At 33.8% G+C, this 12,183-nt stretch overlaps 3 protein-coding genes across 3 annotated transcripts; 1 reads left to right on the top strand and 2 right to left on the bottom strand.

Annotated features, from left to right (window-relative positions):
* Positions 1 to 794: 794 nt before the first annotated feature.
* On the bottom strand, positions 795 to 1,498 carry LOC120273852 (protein EARLY RESPONSIVE TO DEHYDRATION 15-like). The gene is made up of 2 exons (XM_039280587.1): positions 1,182 to 1,498; positions 795 to 1,075 (listed from the first exon to the last, which is right to left on the bottom strand). The coding sequence occupies exons 1-2, from the start codon at positions 1,447 to 1,449 to the stop codon at positions 918 to 920; spliced, it is 426 nt and encodes a 141-aa protein (XP_039136521.1). The 5' UTR covers positions 1,450 to 1,498; the 3' UTR covers positions 795 to 917.
* Positions 1,499 to 2,632: 1,134 nt separating this feature from the next.
* Positions 2,633 to 5,087, bottom strand: LOC120273261 (CASP-like protein 4B4; the record flags this gene model as incomplete). Its single annotated transcript, XM_039279889.1, has 3 exons — positions 2,633 to 2,982; positions 4,553 to 4,688; positions 4,777 to 5,087. Coding segments are annotated over 3 exons (639 nt in total), but the record flags the coding sequence as incomplete, so codon positions are not given.
* Positions 5,088 to 8,731: 3,644 nt separating this feature from the next.
* LOC120273734 lies at positions 8,732 to 10,678 on the top strand. Its single transcript, XM_039280438.1, has one exon. The coding sequence runs from the start codon at positions 8,917 to 8,919 to the stop codon at positions 10,420 to 10,422; it is 1,506 nt and encodes a 501-aa protein (XP_039136372.1). The 5' UTR covers positions 8,732 to 8,916; the 3' UTR covers positions 10,423 to 10,678.
* Positions 10,679 to 12,183: the final 1,505 nt, after the last annotated feature.

Below are 12,183 nucleotides of genomic sequence, written 5' to 3'. Positions count from 1 at the left end.
TATGTTTGTGTTTTTTCTACGAGTATAATTTCACTCGGTGTTTTCGGGAGTAAATTTTTTAGTGAGTCACTAAACTTTGACTCATTTTCATTTTGATCACTGAATTTCAATTTATATCAATTTAATCACTCAACTTTAATTTAATTTCAACTGATAATAAATCAAAGATTTTAATCCCCAATTGATTACATGACTATCTAAAAATCTAAGTTAGTCCTCTTATTGACACATTATTAAGTCTATTAAAGATGTCCACATCATCAAAAAAACAACCAATTAGAGATATTCACGTCATCAAAAAACAACCACATCATTTATTTAGAGGTTGAAATATCTTGATTTACTACAAAGTGAAATAAAATTAAAATTGAGTAACCAAATTGATACAAATTGAAGTTAAATGATCAAAATAAAAATGAACCAAAGTTTAATAACTTACTTAAAAAAATTTACCCATGTTTTTCGTTCATTTCCGTACGTTCCGTCCATTTCGTACTCGATTTTATTACGCGTTCAATATATATATATATATATATATAAATATAATTTATTTATTTTATTTTAAAAAAAATTACTATCTTGATCTATTGAATATTTTCCTTCCACAACATTTTAAAAAAAAACTCATTTCCCAAAATAATTCCAGTGAACAACTCATCCATACAACATTAATGAATTGATTAAATTAAAATTAACATTAACAACACATTATAAACACCAAAAAAATCATTCAAAAACTCCAAAGAAATAAAATAATAATAATAATAATAAACCCTTTAATCCATAAATAAAAAGTGGGAAGAGTTTCATTTATTCCTTCCAAAAGTCAGCAAAATTTACAACATAATTTACAAAAATTAAAAACCAAAAAGGCGCAAGACTCACCCACTCACAGTGTGACAGAGATCTCTGTCAGTTCACCGTGGTTGCTGGATCATCCGAGGACTCACCCTCAAATTCACGATCTTCGCCGCCTTCTCGTTGTTGTTCTTCGGAACCTCCATCCGCCCTTTAATCCCCTTCCATTTGTCCGTCCCCCACGCCATCACCTCCATCCTCTTCTTCTCCTCCTCCTCTACAATCCCAATCATCATTTCAATCAATTTAATTCCAAACAATTCAACCAGAAAAACACCCCCAAAAAAAAAAACCCACAAAACCCTAGAAATTTCCCCCCTTACGCTGAAGAGAAGGATAAGAGTGGAAAAGCAAATCAGCCTCGACGTCGGAGAGTTCAGGATCGTCAAATCCAAGAAGATCAAGGTCCGCATCGGAAATAAGCTCTTCATAGAAGCACTCACGGAGCCAGTAGTCACGGAACCAAGGCGTGGATTGAACAAGAGCCCACCAATCATCGGAGAAGTCCTCCACCGATCTATACACCGCCGGCACGAACGGCTCCGCGTTCGGATTCAGCGTCGACGCCATCCTCCCCGAGATCACATCCATCTCTCGATCTCTTCTTACTGTTTCCCTGCTTCACTGATGAAGAAGAAGATAGGGTTTCACTGTTTATATAACGAGAAAAGTCGCGAAAAGGCCCCCATAAAATCTATAATTTAAGAGATGGAGTAGTGTTAGAATGTTGTAAATAAGTTGGAAAAGGAGGGGGTTTTCGTAAAAAAGAAGAGAAAAATATCGGGGTAATACCGAGGGTATAGCACATGGTATTGGTTGTCGTTTTCTGAAGGACACGTCACCGTCGTCATCCGTCCGATTGGTTGACGTGGCACAAGATGATGGCATTGATTGATGGGTTGTGGCATGCGTGTCTGTTAGGGAATATTATTATTATTATTATTATTTATAATTATTTTTAAAGATATTTTTTAAGAGAAAAGTAGACTATAAAGTGTCTGGATGGATAATGCTTGAATTTTTGGAATTTTTTTAAAATTTTTATTTATTTTATGAGCTATAAATAATGGGGAAGAATATTTTAAATAGAGAGGTGACGTTTTAGGTGTTGAAAAACTTGGCCAGAGAAAAGATCCTAAATATTCGTAACATAAAAAAAATTTCAAGGGAAGATGAGCTTAAAAATTTTATATCAAATAATTAACAGTTATAGTTTAGATATAATTAAAAGAATTTTCTCTAAAAACAGTGGAATTTAGGGATGGGAAGTTTACCTAACTAACTAGCATTAGAAAGTGGCCAATTAATTTTTGTTAAAATATAATTTAAACAAAAATTAAGTAGAATTTTTTTTAAGAAAAAAAGGAATAACAACTTTTTTGATTTTTTTTTTTAATCTTATACTTCTGCTAATTAGCTGATACATCTGATTGTCTGTATTAATATACAACTAATAAAAAATACTATAATTTTTAATTGAATAAGTTCGTCAATTATAAGGTATACAATCAAACAATTGCTTTATGTCAATATGTTTAAAAATATCTTGACAACACAAGTTGAAAATATCTCTGTTGCATAGTTTTCATTTTCTTATTCTGTTTTTCTTAATTTTAATAAATTCATAATTTATTCACTTTTATCATCCTATTTTTTAAATTTTATTTTTAAAAAACTTCGTATTATTCTCAGCCCAAACATGTGAATCATAATTCACAAAATGCGCCAGACATGTCGCATTCAACAATTTGCTAAGAGTATATAAAATGCACAAATTTAATTTAATAAATGTTTTACAACAAGATGAAGTAATAGACAAATCTATGGATATACAACAACACAACAAAATAATTGATAACAATAAAATCAAATCAACATATGGAATGGAAAAATGCAAACACAAAGAAGAAGAAGAAACAATGGATGATATCTTTATATGTAAGTTTGCTTAGAGAGTTTATATCCAGATAGCATGGCTGATAGAGCAAGTGCAACGAATGCAAAGAAGGCCATGCTAATGGCAGCTGATGATGCATCTGTGAAGAGGTTATCAGCTCCTTGTCGCATTCGGTTTGTCATCGGTATTGCAGCTGATGTTGCCGAGATTAGCAAGTAAGCGATGATCTGAAAAATTCACAGTTGATTAGTATACAATGATGAACCAATGCAGCAAAGTATATACAAAGTCTATAAGCATTTTTCGATATAAATAATGCTAATTACTTCATATTACAATTTGGTAACTGCTATGTTCTATAATCTGTTTCACCTTTTCTAAGTCATGCATTTAGTGTGCCTATGCAATATCATTGATGAATTGCAAGTTCAAATTCTCAATATGGGTCCTTTTAATTGGAATATACAAATGGAAGCCGCATTAATATTGTTATTTTGCCCATATGAAAACTTCATTTGATTTTTTTTTTTTTTCCATTTACTTTTTCTGACTGCAAACACATATTTCAACTTATAAATAAAGGTTATGCTACTACATGCTGGTATGGCACGGCCACTTCATATGTTTCAATTTGGGGCAACCTTTCTATTTTAAGTCACGCATCTATTGTGCTTATTTCAAGCAAAGACGTGTAGTGTTTTGATGATCTACAGCCCAAAGCTATTACTGAAGCGAAAATACACAATGGCAAGCTCTCTGAATGAGAATTTAATAAAGATTGACACATACACAGGATTGTTTTAGAGCAAAATCCTTCACTTCATTAGAAAACAAAAAGGGAAAGAGAATTCCAATTTTCTTGTTGTCTATTTTTCCTTGATAAAAAAAGCACACCGTTCACAACAAATAAAGGAAAACAAATCCAGTTGAATGTACTAATGCAACTTAACTTTGAAGCATTCTGTGGTTTAAAAAATTCAAAAAATGAGAAAGACAATGGAGCACTGATCCCCCAAGAATTCAGTTTTGGAATTCCCTAATTCCCAATGAACAAACTTTCTTTTTTTAACAATCTTCTGCTATGAAAACTAGAAAACTAACAACTGGAAACTAATTTAAATTCTTAAAAAATCAGAGCATGCATAATCTGACAATGCAAATAATAGATAAAACTTCCCCAAGACTAACGCAAACTCCCAATATTGAATTATACTGGAACACAAAAGTAGTTGATAATTATAACAATCAAGAACTACAAATCAATTGAATTTTACAGCAAACATAGAATTCCTCAAATGGCAGAACAGAATGCATACACAATTCACTACTCTCCCAGAGTCCAAAAATCAATGATCAAGTAGCTTTAACATCAGAGAAAACAGCAAATTCAGAAGATTGGATTACAGTGGAAAACAAAATGAGTTCATAACTATATTAATCAAGAACTACAATTCAATTGAATTTCAATTTGCTCTTCTCTTCCAGGATCAAACATATCAACGAATCAAGCTACTTCAACATGAGAGAAAGCTACAAATCCTATACACAGTTGATAACCATAACAATCAAGAGCTACAATTCAATTAAATTCCACTCCAAAATATATATATATATATATATATATATATATATATATATATATATATATATATATATATATATATATATATTAGATTCCTAAAATTGCAGAACAGAATGCAAAATTCACTACTGTAACAGGAACAAACATATCAATGAATCAAACACACTACAAATTAACATAAGAAAGAAATATGCAAAACTGAATCAATAACAAACCTGATCACCACCAAAATCCACGAACACCGAAGTTCTCGGCGACAACAAGTCCTTGCCGGAACTAAACCGGTGCACTTGCCGCCCCAACTGAGCAGCGGAATAGAGAAACGCAAGCACCGAGATAGCCACCAAATACCTACACAATCAAAACGCAAACCAGGTGTTCGACGAAATAACAAATAGAAAAAATCAATCACAAAAGCGAGAACAAAACAAAGCAATACCTATACTCTTCGTATTTATCGAAGTCCTGCCAGTCACCATGCTTGTTGGAAGCCATGACGACGAAAGCGAGGACAGAGAAGAGGGTTCCCAAGCCTCTAAGGATCAATCCAGCCTTCTCGGTGAGATCCTCACGTCTCCACCGGCGAACAACGGAAGTCACAGCGGGGTCGGCAGATGATGGTTCGCGGGGTCGGCGACGGGGTTCTCGAGGTCGGCGGCGCCGGAAGGAGGGGGCTTGGGATCGGGGAGCGAGGCCATTTGGATCGGAGGAGGTGTTGGTTGTATCGTTGGTTTGCTTGCGCGCGAGGGATGGGAATCACTAGAGATGAAGCGCGATTGCTGTTTCTGGTTTTTTTGCGTTTATGTCCGAGAAAATATTTATAATTTTTTTGGCTTTTTAATGGAGTTTGTTTTGGAGGGTAACGTTTATGAGTCATTATTGTTATTGGTTGGACCGGGTCTCATGGTGAAAGACAACCGAAAAATTATTTATTTATTTCTTTATTAAAAAAAATTATTTAAAAATGCATTGTTTTTTGGAAAGAAATATGAAAGGTTATGTGGTGAGTAATTAAATTGAAATGAAAAATGAAATACTAACTTAAAAAAAGATAATTCTAAAAATTTTGAGTAAAAATTTTAACAAATATGTAAGATATGAAATAAAAATTTGACTCCATGAATACAGTGAAAGGTAAGAATATGAAATTTTATGTGGAAAAAATAATAGAATATTTTTTTATTAAAAAAAATTTATATAAAAGCCAAAATCAATGGTTACATATTTTATATATTTATACACATTTATTCGACCAAATTTTTGTATGATATAATGATTAGCTTAATGTAATATTTATATTTATATTTATAGTTATGGTAATTTTGTAGTATATATATATATATATATATATTGTTTTTTTACTACGTTTGAAAAGTCTACGGTAGCTACCTAGAGGGGATATCCCTCTTATTTTTGCCTTCCCGGACTAGGGTAGTATATGATATTTTGTATGTTTTATATCTTGTTTGGTTAGATTTCTTCAGTCCTAATGGATGTTTTTTATGTTAATTTCTTTTGTTTATTATATCATTTGTGTTTTTGTTGTGGTTGTCATGCTCCATATTAATGTTTGTACTGTTTTCTAGCATATATGATATAATTGAAATAATGTAAAAAGATATTCGATCACCCATGTTGATATTTAAAATAAACTTTAAACTCAACTAGAAATTATCAGAATATAACATCTAAGTCATGTTAATTATATAATTAGCAACGAAAGTGAAATTTTGTACTTTTCGCCATAACACAGTCCTATAATCAAGGATAATGGTGATATAACCATAATTGTGGAACTTCAATCAATGCCATTCTATTATATGGACGGGTTGGTTGAATATTCACAAGAACAATAGAATGAAGACACAGATCTTAGTATATATTAGAATCATTTCCTTCAAATAATTAATTTTACTTTAAATCTTAACGAAAATCATTATTCAAAATACTTATCAAGATTAATATAGAATTCTTTTGTTCTGTTAATATCATCATGTACTTAATTTAAATAAGGTTAAAATTAACAGCTTTTAAATATAACTCTTTTTTTTAATGCATTCGGCTATTAAATTATACTTTTATATTTTTTATAAATATCTTGTAGCCATGTTTGTTTTTTTAATGCACTTTAACGCATATAAATATATATAAAAAAAATCAATCTAGGAAATATTAGAATTTAAAGACTAAAAATGTGAAAATTTCGCTTAAAATATATTTGTTTCAAACTTTGTCATTTTAAAACTCCAAACACACACCCACACAAAATATGTATAAAACAAAAAATAAAAGTTCATTTTATTCCGTTATATAGACATATATATATATATATATATATATATCAACACAACCACAACCACCTCAAAATCTCATTATTTGCACCAATGTGACAAAAATGGCCAACCAATTTAAGTAACATGTCCGTAACTCCATCTCAAAGTTCTTTAAAATAAATAAAGATCAGATAATGAGCTGTAATCAAACGAAAACCCCTTCTTTTTTCTTGTTGGCAAGTCTTTTTCCTTTTATAATTAGAGAAAAGAAAAAAAAAGAACGTACCTTGAACGTTGCATGAAAGAGGTTGGCAGCCAGCTTTTGTTTCACATGCTAATGTTTCCATATGTTTTTTTATTAAGGTCCCAATCAATAATCTATGGACTCTTTTCTCTAATTGATATTTGATTAAACATCTCCTTCCTTGGATATTAATTAATATTAATCAAAAGATAATAGAAAGGAAAAATATTCTAATAATATTTAATGATGACAAAAAGCTTACTCACTCTTGTCTCCCAATCATTCCATTGGATACAAAGTGCATGAATGGGTCCCATGTCTTATAACCTGAAACTCTAAATGGTTGAAGGTGAGATGTCCTGAGTCCAAATCATGGGAATGGACCACATTTCTAATATGATTCAATGTATTCAAGTTCAAGCTTGATTTTGTTACTTAAATAATGAATTCATTTTTAAAAAAATAAATATTCATAGTATATCATTATACATTCTTTTTATTTTATTTATGGACCACATTTCTATTTTGATTCAATGTATTCTAGTTCAAGCTTGATTTTGTTACTTGAATAATGAATTCATTTTTATTAAAATAATTATTAATAGTTTATCACTATACTTTTTTTTTTTTTTCTTTATTATTATTTATATATTTATTTATTTTTAAAAAAATATTTTTAATATATAAAAAAAACACATAGTGGTATTATGAATCCAAAATTTTGTATTGATTTTTTACAAATCAATTTCTGTCTGAGTTAGAATAAAGAGGTTATATAAAATCCAATTTGTGACAAAACATATCCTTTTAAAAAAATAAAAAAAATTATCAATAAGTAAATAAATAAATAAATACTATAAAGTAGCTCATGATATGTCTTTGTTATCGGGACGTAGAAAAATATAAAACTTATTTGTGCATGCATATTGGGAAAATTTTACGAAGATTTAACCTATACATTCAAAGTTTACATAATTCATAAAACTCCTCCAATCACACACACACACACACACATATATATATATATAATTTAATTTAATTAATTAATTTATTGTATAACTTTTATTACTCACATAAAATATCCAAAAATGGATGAAATGTACATATGATATAATTATTCATAATCTTTTTAATTAATATTTAAAAGAGGTAATTATTAGCTTAAAAAAGCCACTAATTAAAGTATTAAAGAGGTGGATACGTGTAGGCCCCAATACGACCCTTACGTTTCAGCATCATCAACGGCCAAATTCCATTTCGCCCGCGTGCCACCCTCTCTCGAGAACTCTCTTCACACGCGCTTTGACTGTCACCATGCCAAGCACTCATTTCCCCAAAAACTCCTCACCTATTTCCCACTAATTACCACCCCCGCCATTCCTTTAATCCAATTTATTAAAATATATTTAAATTATGCTTTAATGAAAATCCCACCCCAAATCAAAGAGCTTATATCCTCAAACATTTGCAATAATAATAATAATAATAGATCTATGATTGTAGATATAAATCTAAAACCCAAATTTTATATCGCCAGATAAAAATCTACTGACTGAATAATCTATAACCTAAATTTTATATCACCAGATAAAAATCTACTGACTGAATAATCAATTTTTAATTCATAGCTATAGTTTTATTTTGACAAATTAAAAAAAAAATCACCCACAAAGAGGAAAATAATTACAAATGATTTTTTAGATAATTCCGTGATTGATTCATTAAACAGCCAATTTATCTAAAACTAATTAAAAATGCATAAAACCAAAATGGCATTTCGGATATTTACGACAACCTCGGTGGCAAATCTAAAACCACAGCCCTTGATAGCCTATATAAGATCACCGCTTGAAGCGAAGAAGACGACACCTTTCGCCGAACGATGAACGGTTAAAAGCTCGCTGAATCACTACTATGTTTTACGATTATGCCCTTCATCTCTCATCTAATTTACCATCGTTGCCATTAGCCACCTTCCTTATCGGCGGTAACCACACCGCCGCCCGCTTTTGCTCTCGATAACCATCGTTTCTTTAGGGTTTTCATCGGATTCTTTCTCGCGATGGAGCTTCCGGCGAAGCCGGCGCGGCGGTTCCTCGCTCGGCTTCTCATTCTCGGAGTGATCGCCTTCGTTGTTCCATTTGCCTACGTTGTCACCATCCGCGGCGGCGGTGGTTGCTCCGGTGAGTCCTGCTTCTTCTCTTCCTCTGATTCTCTCACTGTCTCTGCCGGCGGCTCCGCCGCTTACGTCCGTCACACCGACGGCGGCGTCGTGCGTGACCTCTGGACCAGCCGGGAATGGCGCAAAGCCGTCGACTTTTACTCCTCTTCGTTCCAAACCCTCGCTGCCGAGGGATTCATCTCACCCGCATCCAAAGCCCTCTGCGTCGGCTCCGCCTCCGGACATGAGGTCCTCGCTTTGAAGGAGATCGGCGTCTCCAACACCGTCGGTATCTCTCGCACTCGCTCCCCGCCGCTTGTTGTTTCCGGCAACCTCTATAGCCAGCCATTCAAGAACGCGTCGTTCGATTTCATTTTCTCTGCGAATCACATCGAGCTTTCCCCCCGACCTGTGGATCTCGCTGTTGAGATTTCTCGGACGCTGAAACCCGAAGGGTTTATAGTGATCCACACCGCCTCCGCCGGGGACGCCTATAGCCTTCGTTCTCTCCTTGATCTCTTCCCTTCCTGCCGCCTCGTCCGCTCGCATGAGATTGACGGTCCCCTTTCTTCCATGAAGCTCCGCGAGATCATTCTCCAGAAACAACCAGGCTCTGAGATCGATAATGGTGATTCCGTGCACGAATGCTCGGTCGTCCCTGATCATAAGCTCCGAATCCTTGCCTCCGCCGAGCCTCTGATCCAAGAGGAGCCATTGAAGCCATGGATTACTCTCAAGAAGAACATCAAAAACGTCAAGTACTTGCCTTCCATGGTGGACATTAACTTCAAGAGAAGGTATGTATACATCGACATTGGTGCTCGGAGCTACGGCTCCAGCATTGGGAGCTGGTTCAAGAAACAGTACCCAAAACAAAACCGAACTTTTGAGATTTATGCCATTGAAGCTGACCGAGCTTTCCATGAAGAGTATGCAAAGAAGAAAGGTGTGAGCTTGCTGCCCTTTGCTGCGTGGGTGAGGAATGAGACACTCACCTTCGAGGTCAATCATGAACTAGACCAGAAGGCCGAGAAGAAGAGCCTCGGGCGTGGAATGGGGCGGATTAGACCTTCGGTTGGAGACTCTGCCAATGGTTTGGCATCAAATGACTTGCATTCTATTCATGGGTTTGATTTCGCCGAGTGGTTGAAGAGTACGGTCTCGGAGAAGGACTTTGTTGTTGTGAAGATGGATATTGAGGGGACAGAGTTTGATCTGGTGCCGAGATTGTTTGAAACTGGAGCTATTTGCTTGATTGACGAGTTGTTTCTGGAGTGCCATTATAATCGGTGGCAGAGATGCTGCCCCGGGGAGAGATCACCCAAGTATAAGAACACATATGGGCAATGCTTGGAGTTGTTCTCGTCGCTTAGGGAGAGTGGGGTGCTTGTTCATCAGTGGTGGTGATCGGTAATAGATTAATTTGCAATATCATAGAGTTCATAGTTACAAATTCATACACCTGCAATTTTTATCTGTTGATTCGTTTTGCTCCTCTTCATTATTCTTTTGTTTGCTCTGCTCAATTGTAGTTAAGGAAGCTTTAGGATTGTTACTCCCATAAATGTATGCTCAATTGTAGTTAACAAAGGTTTAGAAATTTTATTGTTATAATTGTGAATCCAATTTCTTTTGATATACATAGTTCTGAATCTTTAATTGATTTTTGTTCTTTCAAGGGCTTTGCAATATTTGTTCCTAGTTTTTTTAGGTGGAGTTTGGTCAAGATTGAGGAAGAAAAAAAAGGTTGTTGCCATTTATTACACAGCATGCCCTGATTCATTTTTTAAGAGACTCTGGTGTTCTGCATATTCGATAGTTCCTTGTTGATTCCTTTGCACATCTTCCCTCTTGGTTGCCTTTCAGAATTTTCATAGATAACATAGAAAACACATGTCTATGGGCTGGCTGTACAGGGTACCCGTTATGCGTTTACTTGTCTATGGCATGTCCCAATTGAAATTATTGAAAACTTGTGATTGCTCGTCCGATGAGACTATCAATCTTTCTATCCGACTTGCATGTTAGATGTTTTTTGGTGAATAGTTAAAAACACAAGGATATCTTTTGTTGATGTTTAACCTGTAGTGTCTACAAGATGGTTGACCTCTTTGCATATTAATGGGCAAATCTCAAAGAGTCAGAGAGAGCAAGCAAGCACAGGTATGTATTGACTTCTGCTATTTAATTTGGCAGAGATTAGTTTGTGCATTTTCCAAGTAATCACTTGTTCGAAGTGTTTGCTAGTAGTGATTGTCTTTTCATTGTTTTTTCTTTCATTATTAGGCAGAAAACTCATCCTCTGGTTTATACCCAAGTGCTATTTCTGTGTGAGAAGAAGCAGGTTATGTTCTCCATTTTTTAGTGCTCCCAGTTTACACTTTTAATTATAATGCTGCAGATATTGTTAGTATAGAATACATTAAAGATCCTAGCTTTAATCTTAAAAGCAGTGTTTCTTATGTCTGCAAAAAAGAACTGATCAAAATTTAAAAATAGTGGACAATCTAATTACTTTAATTACTTTAATTTCTTTATCTGCTGCTGCACATGCAATCTGTTTGTTTGTTTTTCTGGATAAGTTGTAATTAAGCTTTGGACAACATAATGGCATAAAAGCTTTTTCCAAATTCAGAATCATTTGGGTGTCACTTCTTGTCTCAATAGTACTCATTACACCCAGCCTTATCCATAGTTTTGGGCTTTGCCTTCACCCTTAGCTTGCTATTACTGTGTTTCTTTCCGGATTTTACTGTGTCACATGATCACCTACAACTAGAAACTCTGCATTCACTTAGGATATTTTTAGCTGTGAAATAAATTCAATTTTTTAACTCAAACCTCAAAAGGAACTATTCAGGATTTAACATCACATGGTTAGGGTTCTAAATTTATCACTGTAAGTGATAAATCTTTTTATATTATATTTATATCTGCACATGAATGCATTGAAGGCAATTAAGGAGCTGTAAGGTCTATGTAATTCATATGTACCTATTGTTCATCCTCTTATTCAATTCTCTCACAATACCTTACAAAAGTGGTTAAGATATACAATTCTGGTGGTTTGATGCATCATAAAGTTTGATTTAATGTCATCATTGAAGTTCATGCATGCATTGGACAATTTTTTTCAAAAAGCAATATTTCATTTTAGGTTAAAAGCAA

This window comes from Dioscorea cayenensis, chromosome 12 (assembly GCF_009730915.1).
Source record: "Dioscorea cayenensis subsp. rotundata cultivar TDr96_F1 chromosome 12, TDr96_F1_v2_PseudoChromosome.rev07_lg8_w22 25.fasta, whole genome shotgun sequence".
Classification (NCBI taxonomy): domain Eukaryota; kingdom Viridiplantae; phylum Streptophyta; class Magnoliopsida; order Dioscoreales; family Dioscoreaceae; genus Dioscorea; species Dioscorea cayenensis.
The sequence above is the reverse complement of the archived record's forward strand: the minus strand, read 5'-3'. Positions and strand labels throughout refer to the sequence as shown.

Coding starts and splice junctions, on each gene's coding strand:
- LOC120273852 (XM_039280587.1), bottom strand. CDS start 1,449: ATGGATGTGATCTCGGGGAGGATGGCGTCGACGCTGAATCCGAACGCG. Junction 1,076..1,181: donor CTCTTATCCTTCTCTTCAGC/GTAAGGGGGGAA, acceptor TTGGGATTGTAG/AGGAGGAGGAGAAGAAGAGG.
- LOC120273734 (XM_039280438.1), top strand. CDS start 8,917: ATGGAGCTTCCGGCGAAGCCGGCGCGGCGGTTCCTCGCTCGGCTTCTC.